The sequence below is a fragment of the Phascolarctos cinereus genome, unplaced genomic scaffold (genome assembly GCF_003287225.1).
Source record: "Phascolarctos cinereus isolate Bilbo 61053 unplaced genomic scaffold, phaCin_HiC Scaffold_5;HRSCAF=322, whole genome shotgun sequence".
NCBI classification, from domain to species: Eukaryota; Metazoa; Chordata; class Mammalia; order Diprotodontia; family Phascolarctidae; genus Phascolarctos; species Phascolarctos cinereus.
In genome coordinates, this window is record NW_027555958.1 from 409,759,590 (window position 1) to 409,776,674 (window position 17,085).

At 37.8% G+C, this 17,085-nt stretch overlaps 1 protein-coding gene across 9 annotated transcripts in view; it reads right to left on the minus strand.

Annotated features, from left to right (window-relative positions):
* RASAL2 (RAS protein activator like 2) overlaps window positions 1-17,085 on the minus strand; it is a 335,304-nt gene that overhangs the window by 40,035 nt on the left and 278,184 nt on the right. For all 9 annotated transcript variants that reach the window (XM_078156478.1, XM_078156477.1, XM_020984301.2 and 6 more), the window contains one exon: window positions 10,497-10,606. In XM_078156478.1, coding sequence (XP_078012604.1) covers window positions 10,497-10,606 — 110 coding nt within the window. The remainder of the gene's footprint in view (window positions 1-10,496; window positions 10,607-17,085) is intronic.

The window sequence follows — 17,085 nt, forward strand, 5'->3', positions numbered from 1 at the left end:
TTCTGTATACCTTGGTTTTAAATATCAGCAGAAATAGCAAAACACTTTTATTTCTGTGTAATCCCAGTGTATAAGGCAGCAATAAATAAGGAAGGGTTAAAATTGAATTGCTTTTGTGATAGAGACGGCTTGCGGTTCCTGACCTATTTAAAAGACAAGCTACAAAGAAAAAGCTTTCAATTACTCACCACAGTGGATAAGATACTTCTTTAACCCTGTCCCCATTTGAAATCAGTCTTAAAAACCAAAAAGATCCTTTGAATGAAAACATACCATTGGATAGACTGATGAAGAACTCTGATTAGTGCTCATGAAAAGGAAAACACAGCTGGATTTTCACAGTTTAACTGCCCAATTAAAACCCATTTTTTTCAAGCCTTCTGGCACTAAAGGTGTCTAACAGTGAATGCTTAGATGTGTTAGCTGAATCTGCTGCATGTTTACTGATTCAGTTCCAAATTCAGGAAAATTTTCACTTAAAATGCTTATTGACAACATAAAATCAATGATGGGATCCTGGATTCTAATGCAGAATTTCTGCTTAACTCTGCAGTTATGATGCCCCAACTCTGTTGAACTGAATTCTTTAGCTAAAGCAGTAGGCGCAGGTGCACTTTTCTAGCTGTGCACTGGTGTGTTTCTAGTGCCCAGCTTTTACTGCTAAGGGACCTCCCTTTGCTTAAAAATTGTCCAGACAGCAACGAACAAAATGGTGCATGCCATTATCCAACTTCAAAAAAACTCAGTGAGTTTTACTCTATCTATGGCGTAGTGGTACCTGGGTTCAAATCTTTCCTCTTCTACTTACTACTTATGTGACCTTAGGAAAGTCATTTAACACCTTGGTAGACTCAAGTTTCCTCATTTATAAACTGAGGATATTGGAATGCGGTCAATTCAATTCAACAAACATTTATTAAGTGTCTTCTATGTGGAAGCCATTGAGCTGCCTACTCATAGCTCTAAGTGTATGATTCTGTTTTTGGAAGGCCACCCCAGCTATTCTTAAAGAAAATGCTGTTTTCTAGTTAGACCTCTATTTACACTTGGTCTGTCTGGTCTTCCAATGAGAGCATCATTCTTGTGAGGGATCACATTTACTTCCCTGCTATAGTCTCTTTACACCATCTTCCCATCTTCTCTTAATTTGAGAGACTTCTTTGTTTTCAAAGATGTCAAAGATAGCCTGAAGTTCATTACAAAATTATCTCCATTAGTAGATCTGAAGCAAAGGGCCGATTTGTTTGTGCTCTATGCTTATTTTTCCTGTCTGACCACCTTTAAAATTTAAAATAATAATAATAATAATAAAACAACCAAAGACAAAAAGCTATTAATAGAATAGCTTTAAGGAACCTACACTTAGATGGAGGCAGGACAATGGTCTAATACAGCAGAAAGGCTAAAGGCAATAGGGGATGGGCCATAAACCCTTTATGAGGGTTCAAGTGATTTCTGTGGTATGCAGAAAAAACTCTTATGGCAAAGGTAAACACCAAGGACCAATTCCTAAAAATCACAGAATCTCAGAGTGGGAAGGAACCTCAGAGACAATTCACTATAACTTGTACTTGACTGGGAGTCCCCTCTAAAACATACTCAACAGTTTTTGCTTTAAGTAATTTAATATTCACACACACACACACACACACAATTTTTTAAAATTAAAAATCAGCTCTACAACTCTGTACTCACAAATTCTATACATGCAGGAGTACATCTATATCACAACATTGGAAACATAGGGAGACTAAGTTATGAAATTATGACATTTAGTTAAATAAGTCACCTCTCTTCACTGATGTCTATACTTAGGTAATACCATTTCAGGGAGAAGCTATGGCATCATAACAGCCAAATAGCTGTCCCCTCATGGGAATTGCCTAAGGCCCAAAGAGGACTCTACCCTGAGGCCAAACCCCTTTGACACCGAAAATCTACCTGAATTCACTCCTTCCTTGGTTACATTCTCCTCTGACCATATCCTCCCCATCCTGGAGATTCCAACCCTTTTCCTGTCCTCCGATGGCCAAATACATGATTCCCTGTGTTCCCATTTCCCTCAGTCCCCTCCTTTCTCCATAGATCACTTAGAAAGGCAGCATAATACAGTTGAAAGAAAATTCAATTTAGAATCAGGAGACCTGGGTTTAAATACTAACTCTAGCACTAGCTGCTTGATCCATCCATCTTTGCTAAAGCTAGCTATCATCCCATATTTCTTCTCCCTTCTGTGGCTTAACTCCTGGAGAAAGCAGTTTATAATTGGTGCCTCCACTTCTGGCTTCTGACATCATCATTTAACTGAAACTGTTCTCTCCAATGTTACTAATGATTTCTTGAGTCCCAAATGTATTGGCCTTTTCTCAATCCTTATACTTCTTGACCTCTCTTCAGCCTTCAATACTATCAATCAACCTCTTCTTGATATTCTTCTCTCTAGGTATTTAGGATACCACTCTCTCTTAGTTCTTCTACTTTTCTGACTGCTCCTTCTCCATCTCCTTTGCTGGTTCTTCATTAAGGTCATACCTAACTGTGGCCCATAAGGCTCTGTCCTTGGCCCGTTTCTCTTCTCCCTATATGTTATTTTACTTGGTGATCTCCTAAGCCCCTACAGATTCAATTATCATCTCTATGCTGATAATTCTCAGATTTACTTATCTAGATCTACTCTTTAGACCTGAAGTCTTGCATTGATGATAACTGCCTATAGGACATCTGAAACTGAATGTCTTGCAGACTCACCTTTCCCCCTAAACTTTTTTTAGTACTATGGAGGACACAACCATTTTCGCAGTTGCCCAGGTTCACAAAGTAGGTGTCATTTTCAACTCCTCTCTCTCACACCTTCACAATATCTCTTGCATATGTGCCCTTCTCTCCTTTGACATGGCCAGTACTTGGTGTAGGCCCCCCATCACCTCACCCCTGGACTACTGCAATAGTCTGCTGGTTGGTCTGCTTGCTACAAATCTCTCCCCACTTCAGTTCATCCTCCACTCAGATGGCAAAATTATCTTCCTAGTACAGGTCTGACCATGTCACTCCTCTACTCAATTTCAATGGCTTCCTATTACCCACAGGATCAAATATAAAATCATCTGTTGGGTGTTCAAAGTCCTTCATAACCTATTGTCCCTGTCCTCCTTCCCCCTTACCTCTCCAGTCTTCTTATTCCCCCCAAGCTTACTCTGTGATACAGTAACACCAGTCTTCTCATAGTTTCTTGCACATGACACTCTATCTTCTGGCTCTGGGAATTTTTACTGGCAGTCTCCCCGCCTGAAATGTCCTCCCTCTTTATCTCCACCTTCTTGCTTCTCTGGCTTCCTTCAAGTCCCAATTAAAATCCCACCTTCTACAGGAAATGGATAAATTGATCATCTGCTGAAAGCCAAGAGATGGGGATGACACAGGAGGCTTGAGATTCAGCTCACAAAACTAAAAACAAACTTGGATAAAGGGGTGCTACACATGGGCTGAGAAATATTCTATGGTTAAATGTTTTATGAAAAGACTAGAAGTATAATTTTGGAAAAGTTCTCACGATGTCCAGGCCATTATTTTGAGTCCCACTTTAATATTTATAGATTACTGATTCCCATGTCTAGTTATTTACTGAGTCCTACCGATTCTTCCTCTGTAATATTTGTCATTAAGACAGCCATTTTCCTTCCTATTTTTGTAGCAACTACGCTTACCCAGGCTCTCATCACTACATGCCTTAGGTAGTGAAATGGTTTCCTAGCTCTTCTCCCAGTTTTCTGTACAAACTACACTCAGGTGAGTGATAACGTTTACCAAACATGGTTTTATTCATGTACCTCCTTCACTGGAAGAACTCACAATGTTCCCAATAGCCTAACAGATAAAATTCTTCTACATCAACTAGTGTGATCAAACCTTTCTAGGACAGCCTTTGTTACTCAGCCACCTCTGTGTAATTTATAATACAATTTGGTACTTGCTTGTCAGATGTTCTTCAGCTATTTCAGATATTATGTTGCCTTTCTAATTAGTTTAGGAACCCTCAGCTCAAAAGCTCCATAAGGCAGACATCATGCATTCTATTTTAACCTGCGAAATCAGATTCAAGGGTCTAGTACAATTCAAGAATTTCTACTTCCTTAAAAACTTTTAGGTTGTTAGAACAGCACAACAAAATGCCATTGCACGACTGTATGCTGCATTCATACAATGTGAAATATACACATACCTGCAGCTCACCTGATACAGAAAAGAAGATGAGTGTCCAGTGAATACCAAGAGTCCAAAAACTAAAGGATACGAGTGACAAGCCAATCACCATGTAGAGGCAGTGCTTAATAATGTCTGATGATGGAAAAATTGTGATGAGGTGAGAAGAAAGATAAAATTGGAATCTGGGTCGTTAGGCCCAATAAGAAAGGACAATATAGAGATTCCAAGTGGGTAAGTTGAGGTTGGTATCTAGGTCTTGTCTGAATATATAGAAAAGGATCAGTATTCAGAAATTCAGACCAGGTTGGAGGACACAGGGATAAGCAGTGTGTAAATACACAGGCAAAGCTTTAACTAAGCACAAGGAAACACACAGGAAATGGATTCAGGGCAGGGAAATTGGGAACCATACTAGTGGTACAGGTGGGCAAGTCTATATAATAGTATGTCTTTTAATCTAAAGTCAGTGGATGGGTGCCCTTTTTTAAGCAACTTCAATCATGTGACATATCAGGATATAATGGTACTAAAGCTAGAAGCATTTGCTTCAGTTGTGAATTGAAATGTGGGACTGAAATCTTCATATAGGTTCAAAAACCTTATTCACAAGTTTAGAATGGCAGGAAACCTGGTTAGACCTGGAAGGTTTAGTTGTCTACAAATTTAATGTTAGTCTAATATATTAAACAGCTGCTAAAAAAGTTAATGCTATTTTAAAGTGCATTAATGGAAGGACAAAAAAGTAAAATGTAGCTCCTTAAGGGCAGGGGATGGGTTTTATTTTTGTCTTTGTATCACCAGCAAGTAGCACAGTGCCTTGCACATAGTAGGACCATAATAAATACTGAATTGAATCATCTTGATCTATATTGTTCAGACACATGGAGTATTACATTCGAACACAGGTTCCATGTTCTACAAGGGATACTGACATGCTCGAGTGCATCTAGGAGGGTGGCACATAGTGAAGGAGTCGGACTATGCCATACAATGTTTAACTGAGATGGATTAATTTTAAAAAGAATACTTACTTGGGGACATGATTTCTTTTTAAACCAGACCTAGGATTGCTTTGGTATTGAGAACTCTCTCTACCAGTGGAGGCTGGGACCTGTTCTAAAACATAGAATCTTAGAAAGCTGCTAGGAGGACTAAGAGGTGAAGGTGCTTGCCCAGGGTCACGTAGCTAGTATGTGTCAGAAGCAGGAATTGAGCTCGGCCCTTGCTGCCTCTCATTGAAAGCTCCTTATCTCAATAGTCAAAGATTATTTACATAATAAGTTTGCTAAAAAAAAATCCCATTTTTTACAAGTGAAGTAAAACTCAGAAACTGATTAATGTTCTTCTAAGTTTCTGTGGACAGTGAAAGCCATACATTTTAGTATCTTGCATCCACAAATCAACAAAGCATTTCGAGACACTTGGATATTTTGGCAGGCAATCACATAAAGATGAACAACTTTAAAATATTTTTATTACCAATTTTGGGCAATGAGAAAATGGCATTTAGAAGGCTGTAATTTTAAGTCATAGGTACCCCCATATATCTGGCAATCTTAACCTGGTTTTCTGGAGGGAGACTGAGGTTTGACATTCAAATACTGGATGGTAGAGAACATTGTGTGGCCATTGATTTCTGCATTCCTCCAACTCCTACTAGTTTTGACCAGATGGAAGGAATGCTATAGCAGGAATGACAGGAAGTGCTACCATTCAATTCTTTTCTATACCTTGAGAGTGAAATGGTAATGGGAAAATACTGCTGACTCTTCAGATATCTATAAAGGCTAATTCCTTAAATAAATGGTTTTAGTTTTGGTGGAACTTCATGACTCTCTAGCCGATTATAGAAATAATTATTACGAGTATTTAGAAATGCTGATAATTTGGAAAATTATACTTCTTGTACATGTACTCCACATAGAGATTTTTGAGTGTGTGGCTCATTATACATTGATCCTTCAGAGAGCAGCAGGGCCAAATCCCATCAGGACATAAGTAACAGAATTTATGATATGTGGATCATTGGCAAGACAGACCTGGAGCCTTTATGGTCTATTCAAATCAATGAAGTCTGCTTGCTAAAAAAGCCCAGTGGTATTTTGCATAGAAAAACCTATGGACCATAAGCAGTAACCCTTGTACAGGAAGAGAATAACTCATCTTGAAATGTCTTTCTGCCATCCTGAACTAGCACTTTAGTCCACATGAAGATAATTTCATCTTTTTAAAAATGCTAGGAGCACAGACAATACAACTTTTAGCTATCTAAAGCCCTCTTTTAAAGTGCTCAAGATATATTACAATGCCCACTTGATTATCCTCCTGACATGCCAGTGAATTAGAACAGCTGTGACAGGGCCAGTATCATAAGAGTCTCAGATGAAATGAGGATGTTGCTTGACCAATTCCAGTTCTCTTGAGTTGAGAATTTCCATTCAATCTGTCCTGCTTACAATCTCTACCCCTACTCCCTGCCCTGAAATTTCATGTATTTGGGAACAAAAAAGACATACTTGCTGTTGGCTTAGACTGCCTGTGTTAAAATCAAGGAAGAGAATTCGACAGCAGATGTATATATGATCCAGAAACACAGATTTATGACAGATCTTTAGTTATACCTGTGAGACTGCCAGTGATGAGCCAAGTTAATTCACAGGAGCATTTCTGCATGTCACCAGTTGGCCAAGAAGCAAAAAGGCCTAGCGTTTTTTTCTGTTATTTTTACAATCCACTTAAACTGCAGTGAGGACATCCTCAGAAAGGGAAAGATTATGGTGTGCTGTGCTTTCTTTTGTTTTGTTTTGTTTTACAGAATCCTGATGCCTATACCTCTATAACTCAAATGGTTAACAAGGGCTTTGTAACATATTAAAGCTTGCTATCACTCTTTTATTGTGCTAAATTTTAGACAAAAAGATAGCTTATTGATTGAAGCAGAACAATATGACAGGCCCAAATAATAAATTCAGACCAGTGGAAAGGCTACAAAATGACATAAGAACACAATAGCAGCTCTCCAAACACCTGAAGTGAATCTAATCTCTTGGCATCTCAGCCTTTTTCTTCCTGTGGGCTACTATGAATACAAGATAGAATAAAATCAGGCATTTAATTTGAACAGGGAAGATGACATTTAATGCAAAGTTAAAAAAATGTGCAGTTGTTGTAGGGATGAGGAAAAACAAAAGGAACTCTCTCTTTATGAAGCTTCCAAATGCTGAACCACAATAATACAAGGAGTTGATTAAATTGCCTACTGAGTTTGAGGGGAACTTTCATGGCTGCATATCCTTTTCTCCCTTAAAGAAAAATTTCTCAGACACAGTTATCCTTTCCACATCGAGACTTTCCCCATCTTGATTTTGATATATTGTGGATTCGCATAAGAAATTAAATGGGAATTTTTTGGGAGTTTCGTGGAAGCCGTAGACAATGTGTGAATGCCAGCAGGCAACACAGAGCCTATGACCAAATACTTAAACCAAATTTTACAATAAGGTACTGTAAACAACCCATAAAAGAAAAAGAAAAAATTCAGACTTCTTCTTTGGTATGAAGGGAGGGACAGAAAATTTTACCTGGATTTTCCAGATCGTGGGAGTGCTGTGCCTCTAACTCCCACAATATAGAAGGGTAACTGTATAGTTTTAGGCTGTGCCATTTCAATGACTTGTTTTTTGGCTATTTTCAGACCCTAGAATGAATGAAACTATGGAAACACAGAGCACTGAGGTAAAGGTACATGAAGAAAATGACTCATAAACATATACATTTCAAACTGGATGTCCCAGGGATATCTTCAAGCTGACAAGTTTGAAACTGATTTCATTATCTTTTCCCCTAAACCCTCCCCTCTTTCAAACTTCCTCATTCCTGTCAAAAGCATCACCAATTCTTCCAGTGTCTCAGGTCTGTATTTTCAGAATTATGCTGGGTTCCTTATTCTCCCTCAACCAATCAGTTGCCAAATTTTGGAATTTTTACCTGCATACCATCTCTTACACCTGATCATCTCTCTCCGCTGATATAGTATATACTACCTTAATTCAGGTTCCTAGCACCTTTTGCCTAGATTACTAGACTAGCCTCCTAATTGGTCTCCCTGCCTTGAATCTCTCCCTACTCCAGTCCACCCTGCCCACTGATGACAAAGTGTCTTTAAGCACAGGTTCGATCACATGATTGCTCTACTTACCAAACTCTAGTGGCTATCTGCTGGCTTTAGGACAAAACAGAAACTCCTCATATACAGTCTAGTCCCAACCTATTTTTTGTAACTCAGTGGACAGTACTTCCCCTCCCACAATCTGCATTTTAGCCAAACAGGTTTTCCTATTGCTCCATATCCCATCTCCCTCTTCCTATGCCTCTGCACTTGGCTGGGTGCCATTACTGTAATGCACTCCACTCCCTCCTTGCTTCTGCCTCACAGAGCCCCTCTCTTTTAAGATGCCGGAGGTCTACAACTGCTAATGCCCTCCTTCTCCAATAACCTTCTATTTAACAACTTTTTATATATTCGCATTTATTCACTTTATATTTATGCTGTATGTATTTTTTTTCCCTATGAACTTGCTACCTCTTCGATTAGAATATTAAGGGCACTGTGAGTAGAGATTGTTTCATCCTATCTACTTGTATCCTCCGTAGCTGGCACATAGTAGGTGCTTAATGAATTAGTTTAAGATTAATTTAAAAGCATAAAAAATACAGAGATGATAATGAGAACAAAAGACTACTGTGGTATGTTCCGGAAATACTTGTAAATAAATAACTTTTCAAAAACCATATAGATCATCTACAGCATAGCTGAATGGGGACTAAAGGCAAACTTCTGAGGTTTTGGAACTGGAAAGGACCTAAAAGACACCAAATCTGATCCTCTCAATTTACAGATAATTTACACTGAGGCTCAGTGAGGAGGAGGGGCTTGCCTCACACCCTACTGGGAGTAAGTTTCAGAGCTGAGACACGAACCCTATTCTTAGACTCCAAATCTAGTGTGCTGTGCCTTGACTTGCAGGCCATATCTCACTACAGATCTTTAATCCATCAAAGACTCGCCATATAAGGATGGGCAAGTTATAAACTCTGGGAGTCTCATCTTCTTCTTTTATAAGAGATGAGCAGTAATTCTCAGGTGACGTCCGTGCTTTGAAAAATAGGGGTTTGTTTGTCAAGTTAAATGAAAGTAAAAGCTACAGAAATACTGGTATTTCTGTTTGAGCTTTAAGGAGATGAGTGCCTATGCAATGTAAATTATGAAGTGTGCTGCTATTGCTAATGAAGTTCTGGTTGGTTCTTTAGTAAACTCCGCACGTGTCAACCACTGCAAATCTGGGTCCCCTCCCCTTTTTTTTCCATTGTAAAAAGTTTGACTAGAAAGTAAAATGACTGTGTCACATAGGAAACAAATACCATTCCTTCACAGCCGTGTGTAAAGTGCCTCACATCTTGATTCACACACCACAGCCCAACTATCACAGGTGCTACAGAGAACTGCACAATTGCTTATACACTCAGCTCATGTAATCTCCAATGAGAAGTCGGTTAACTGTTGGACTTTAAGATGGCCTCTTATGCAGTGTTCAGGGACACAATCCAAAAAAACCAAAAATTAAAAACAAAAAAATAAAGCTCGTAATAAGTAACAGTAGCACCTTCTATTTGTATAGTTTTATGGCCATTTTCAAAATGCTTTTATGTACATAATCTCATTGGATCCTATGAACACTGGGAGGTTGTAGGATAGGCAAGGCAACTTCTATTACATGCTGGAGAACAGTGGGATGAAGCTGACTTTGTCCTAAATCATATAACTAGTGGGTGGCCCATATCAATGTGGTATGAGGGAAAAATAATTGGGCATGGAGTCAGAAGAACTAGATTCAAGTCCTGTCTCTGACATTAGCTGTGTAAGTGTTAAAACTCAGCTTGCTCACCTCTAAAATGGGGGAAAATTGCTCTCCTGACCGAATATGAAAGCTGTTGTGAGGAAAGTACTTGGATAACCTTCTCCACACTACATAAACGTGAGTTATTATCTGCTGACGTGTAGCGCTCCTTCCACTACACTCTGCTGATTCTTCTGAAGGAAGTTTTAGACAAGCCATAGATCAAAGACTAAAGTTCCATATGAAATGGGGTTCATACATTCACATAAATTAAGTAGATTGCATTTTTTCCTTCCATTTTCATGTTGTTTTCTTTGTATCCATGCTTAGCAGACTACTTTGCTTTGCCAAAACACAGACAAGAAACCCCCTTCTCTGTTTCTAGAAACCTCCTACCTGTCCTCTGTGTTGCGAAGCGATGGGAGCCGGAAGCTTGTGTTTCTGTCAAGTTTTGATTGACTTTTGGTCCTCTTTATGGAGCCTTTCAATCGCTTGCTGAAGAATCCCTAAAATGAAAAGGCAAAGGGATTGTGAGATGATGGAATTCTGAAGAACCAAATTTTGTTTCAACTTTTCAGAGGCCCCTTTGTGGAAAATGGGTGAAAATATTTGCAATCAATATTAGCATAAGAGCTTGATTTGTAACATACCTGTCAGTTCAAATCAAATGGTAATTTATGCTTTAAGAATCTTATAGACCATTAAAAATGACTGCTACTAAAAATTCATTTTTTAAATAATATTTTCCCTTTCATCTCCTTGCCCCTTATTCATACTAATTGCACTCACTTTAGTGGCTGAATGGAGGATGGATTAGAGTGGTGAAAGACTTAAGGCAGGCAGACCCTCCAGCAGCTGTTACAACAGTCCACGTATGAGGTGATTAGGGCATTTCCTAGAGGGTTGGCAGTATCAGAGGAGAGAAGGGGGGTGTATTCAAGAGATGTTGCAAAGGTAAAATCAGCAGGCCTTGGCAACAGCTTGGCTATGGGGCAGGGGGAGGCTGAGAAAGTGAGGAATCCAGCATGACTCCTAGGTTGTACGCCGGAGGGACTAGGAGGGTGGTGTTATCCTCTGTAGCAACAAGGAAGTTTGAAAGTGGAGAGGGTTTGGGCTTTGGGCACATTGAGTTCAAATGTCTACTGGACATCCAGTTCAAGATGTCTAAAAGGCAACTGGAGATGTGAGACTGGAAGTCCACAGAGAGGTTGTGGCTACATAAGAAAATTTGAGAATCACAGCATAGAGATGATGATTAAATCCACAGAAGCTGATGAGATCACCAAGTGAAGTAATTTAGAGGAAGAAGGAAAGAGGGCCTAGGACTGAGCCCTGAGGGAGACCTGTAGTTTGCAAGCAAGATGAGGATGAAGATCCAGCAAAAGAAAGGAGCAATCAGACTGGTAGGAAGAGAACCAGGTGATAGCAGTGTCCTAAAAAGCTAGGGAGTGTGTGACTTGGACAAGTCATTGCCTCACCAAAAAGGAAAAATAAATAAATAATTAAATAAAAAGCTAGGGAGAAGAGAGTAATCAGCAGTGCCCAAGGCTGCAGAGAGATCAAAAAGGATGAACTAAAAGGGAATCTCCCAATGAAAAGTTATCATGTATTGAGGTCTGAGACTTTTTTTTTTCTGGTGGTAGTCAGGGAAGAATACATGTATACCTGTGTGTCAGAGAAGAAAGGGGATGCTGGGAAGAAAGGGGAAATGTGCACCTGTGGGAAGGGAGTGTTGTTTGATTATTTTAGATGTTTATCTAACACAGTTTTGTTATAAAATTTTGTTAAGTGCTTGATGTTTGTAAACCACTTGAGTAGCAGCATCATATAAATACTTAATAACAGTAACATCCAAAATAGATAATTTCCCTTAATATCAGTTCTTCTGCTTTAAAACCCAAGCTGTTTTATATCTTGCTACTTCTCTCTATTTATCCCTCTATTCACTTCATGTATACCAGAAAAGCAATGGGAAAACTGGAAAAAAAATACTAAGAAAATCAAAATGGAATGCTTGGTTTTATGCATATTTGCTTTAGGTAATCCCTCCAATGTTTAAAACATTTCCTCTGATTGAAAGTGTTAAACTCTACTTTGTTTGTCTAATTATAGCGAAGTCTGTTTATAGTGTGTAATATATCTGATGGCCTAATTTTAAGAATTAAACTGAAGCCATTAGAAGAATGATTTTCCTTTCCATCAGTCAAGACTTTCATATAAATGTAAAATTATGATTGTACACGTTTGGAAGGAAAAGAAAGGATAAATTTGCATTGCTACACCCTCAAACCTAAAAAAAAATAGTAAAAACATACAAAAATTCTCCTCAAATTCCAGTTGGTTAAAGCAACTAGGTTGTCATAGTTGATGGATAAACCTAAAATAGCATACTGGTAATTATTAAAATACTCACTATTATCTGTCAAAACAAAGTTAGGAATTAGGAATTCCTGGTTAGAATGGTATTTTTCTTTGGAACTCAGACAATGTTAAAATAACAACAACAACAACAATAATAAAGTTGTCAACCATTTGAAATTGGAAAAACAAATCCCTGAAGACCCAGTTTTGCTATCTGGGCAAGGCTGGTATGAACTGAAATATCACTGCTGCTATGCAACCATTCTCAGAAGCCTCAGTGGTGATAATAGGAGACACCGACTCCCTTTGCATCCCAGGACTGTTGTTCCCTTAAGGGCTGGAGTAGAGGATAATACTTCATGGGAAGAGGGAAGGAGATATCCTTTCAAATAAACAACTTAACTTGGAGCAACAGGTTCAGGCCTGCTTCCTCATTTGACTGCTCATCCTTCACATTAGTGAACAGGAGATTAATGAGAGTACTACACTAACTCTCAGTGATTCATTCAGATTAAAAAAGCAAATTGAGCAACAGTTCCAAGACACCATGAGAAAAATGCTGTTATCGGCCAGAAAGGACGCAGGTAAAAGAGGGGTTTCACTAGTTATTTTTCAAGCCCGTATGTACATTTAATTAAGCAGTATATATCTGACTTTCAGTTGCTTGGTTCTAAGAGACAATGATTATCCTCAGAAGATGAAAAGGTCTTCTACAAATTATTTGTTCCTTTTCATATTCCTAATGCTTCATATGAAATCTAGGTAGATTGTGAGAGATTCAATAAAGGTTGACCAAAATATAAAGAAAATTAATGAGGAAAGGTAAAAAATGATGTGTCATTTTACCTTGTAGATGTTTGAATTATTTAAATCTAAGTAGGAAAGAGAAACTTCAACACAGTACCTTAGGAGGGACTTGTCATGAAAATAACAGCATTAAAGGACATGCGGGCAAGGTTCTATCACTGAATAAAACTTAGTTGGGATTTAAACAGTGCTGGGAAAGAGCTTGTTTTTTTATGTTGGAAGTAGAGAGGGGAGATGACTGGGGAACACTTGTGTATTAAGATATGATTTAAAAAGATAAAGAGTTGAGGGAAAATAGCTGGCTGACAATTTAAAATTACTCAGTTACAGAAAGCAAGTATAAATTCTGAAGTAATAATCAAATCAACCTACCATTTATTGAACTTGTTATGAACTTTAGGGCAGCTAGGTGGTGCAATGGATTGGGTCCCAGGCCTGGTGTCAGGAAGACTCATCTACCTGAGTTCAAATCTGTTTTTAGACATTTACTAGCTGCATGACCCTGGGCAAGTCACTTCACCCTGTTTACCTCAGCTTCTTCATTTGTAAAATGAGCTGAAGAAGGAAATGGCAAACCACTCGAGTATCTTTGCCAAGAAAACCCCAAATAGGATCATGAAAAGTTGGACACAACTGAAAAATAACTGAGCAGTAACAAATTATGAACTTTGCGATTTTTTTTAAAGGCTTACTTCTTTTATGTATAAATCAATTTTTATTATATTTTTATCTGTAGGAACACCTTATCTCCCTTGCTTCCATTGTTACTTCTTGGAAGGCAGAGGCTCTGCCTTATTTTTCTGTTGTTATCCCCCAAACCTTAGGCACAGTTAATTGCATATGGTAAACATGAAACAATTATTTTTTTGATTGAAAAAAGTAATGGTCTTGATCCTCAATGAGACTGTAATTTGGTTGGGGAAATAAAATGACCATATAACCATTAAGGAACAATTAGGGAATACTTAAGTGCTGTAGGAATTCAAAGAAACTCTTCAAATACTTGATAAAACTAAAGTGATGAACAACATAAAAGATGAATAATAATTTAAAGCTGGTCCTTTGGGCATTGCACTGAACTATTCCATAATCAAACACATTGATGGCTTCAGCATTAGTATATATACTCAAAAGAAAAGGTTGGTATTTGGTGATTCATTTAAAGTACTTGTTCAATGCACAACCATGATGTATAAGTTCAGGCTGATAAGTCAATGAGGAGACTGGTAGAAATAGAATGGGAAAAACATTGCTTATACATAGAGTTGATATTTTCCAAACTAAAATAAAAGGAATTTCCAAAAGAACTCACACTAAAATAAAGCCAATAAATGTTTATTAAATACTCAGAGTGTAGACAGCAATGTACGCTTTAGCAGTGAGGGATATATAACATATTAAAAGACACAGTCTTAGGCCTCAAGAAAATTACAATGGACTTAGAGACAAATATAGCTAGGGCAGCACAGGAGATGGTGAGCCTCATGGCCAGGGAGACCTGCCTTCATGTTTGCCTTTGACAAACATTGGCTGGGTAACTCTGGACAAATCATTTAACCTTTCAGGGATCTCTTCTCTAAGACCTTATATTCCTGAGAAGGTTCTTCATCTGGGAGTTCCCTATATCACTGAAATCACAGTTCTAGTTTCTATCTCTATCCCCATCCATTGGGAGATAAGACAACAAATACTCAAAAAAATTAAACAACAATAAATTATTTCAATAACTCAAGGTAGCAGTTGGTGAGCTTTCATGAAAGTACATGATTATTTGTCAAATGAATTAGAGAAACAACAATTACTATAGGATGTCAAAGGAAGTTGAGGTTTTTGCATGTTAGGATGCTTAGGGAAGGTTTTGAGGAAGAGCACAGAGTTTGATTAGGTGTTGAAGAATGGTTGATAGAAGGAAAATGGCACATGTGTTTTCAAAGCACAAGAATATCTACTTTGTTAAAAAAAAAGGCAATGAGTACAAAGTTAGTAGTAAATAAAATAATGTTGTACTTCATCATATTATTTTATGTACTATTTATATAAGAATATATAGTAGACACAAGTATTTGTTGAAGGGTTGATAATGTATCAGGAGTTCATTTGAATTTGCCTTAACCTATTAAAATATTAACAAAATTCATATTAAAATAATATATTAAAAATGACACTTAAAATATATAGATCCACATTTGAACCAAATTAAAAAAAACACAACAACCCTTTTATGTCATACGCAACATTCCCCATCACACTAGCAAATGGGCCAGGAAACCTAAAAAAATTATATATATAAAAATAAGAATAATATTTATAGCAACATTAGCTAGATTAAAAAGTGATAAGAAACATTGATTATTACTTCGGTGAATAGAATGACTGCCAATTATGTTAAGGTAATTTTTCTCTTTTAAGATTTAGTGCTACACATTTGACTAGACGTATTATTTTACTGTTCCCTTTCAAAAAGCAATGGGTATTATTTATATCTAATGACAAAGATATGAGGGTGGCAAGCACTTGTAAGAAAGGAAATAAAATTACCCAGGTTCATGAGGTTTCCGTGGGTTCCAAAATTATAGGCAAAAGCTGTGGAATTCAAATTCTGAGATTTAGACAAGAGAAGAAATCATGATAAACTATTTCTTTATAAGTAGTCCTAGCTGAGAACGTAAAAGGAATTGCACTGAGCTTGATGTTATTTAAATTAGGCATGAGAGGCAGCATAACACAGTGGAAAGAAGGCTTCCTTTGGTGTTGGAAGATCCAGGTGCCAGTTTTGCCTCCGACATACACTTATTGTATGACCGTGGACAAGACACAACCTTTCAGAGCTAAAGGAAACTACAAGATTGTGGTTCAGTTTCCAATCTGCATCTCATGAAGAGTCCAATTTACATTTTTCATTTTAAAAGTGAAATCATATCATGACCCACTCCTACTCATCCTCCAGCCCCCAAACCCAACAATGAAACAGTGAAGCTTGCCAGGGTCTAGGTTCATAGCTCCGTCCAGTATAATCACAGAATTGAATTACTCGCACCCCCCTTCCCCCCTCCATGACATTCTTCTCTACCACATTTATACCATAGAATTCAAGAGATTTGGTTATGTTTCAAGCCCTAAGTGGCTCTAAATATACATTCATAAACCAACACTACATTTAAAAACCACAATTTGTTCAATCATTCTATAATTTGTGGACACTAATCTTGTTTCCAGTTCTTTTCTGCAACAAAAAAATACTACTGTAAATATTTTTGTACACATGGATCCCTTCTCCCTCACTTTGACCTGTTTGGGGGAAAGGAACACATGTCTAGCAGTAATATTGCTAGGTCAAGGGGAAGGCACAGTTTAATGAGACTTTGGGAGTATAGTGCCAAATCATTTTCCAGCTCAAACCAGTCAATAGGGGAAGATTGAACATTGGAAAGTAGATGAGTGAGGGCATTGGCAATGTGCTAGAGAAGCCAGGAAGATGTCAGATCAAGGACACGTATAAATCCTTTCCTTGGCAGAGAAAACAGAAGCAATTAAGAATTGAATAGCACTTCCTTCTCTCTGTTGTCACTTTTCCACATTCCATCCACCTGAAGCAAATGTCCTACACTTTTTTGATCCTTTTTTTCTCTCCCAAAATGGTTCAAAACCCTTTCATTGTTGTACTTATTCTGAGCTTCCCTCATCAGCTTTAGCTCATTCTGAGCATTAGCATTTCTGACACAAATTTCACAAGATTGTGAGATGGTTTTATAGTCACTCATTCATCTGTTATCTCACCTTGCTTTCATCTTTTCTATATTTATTTCTAAAAACTAAG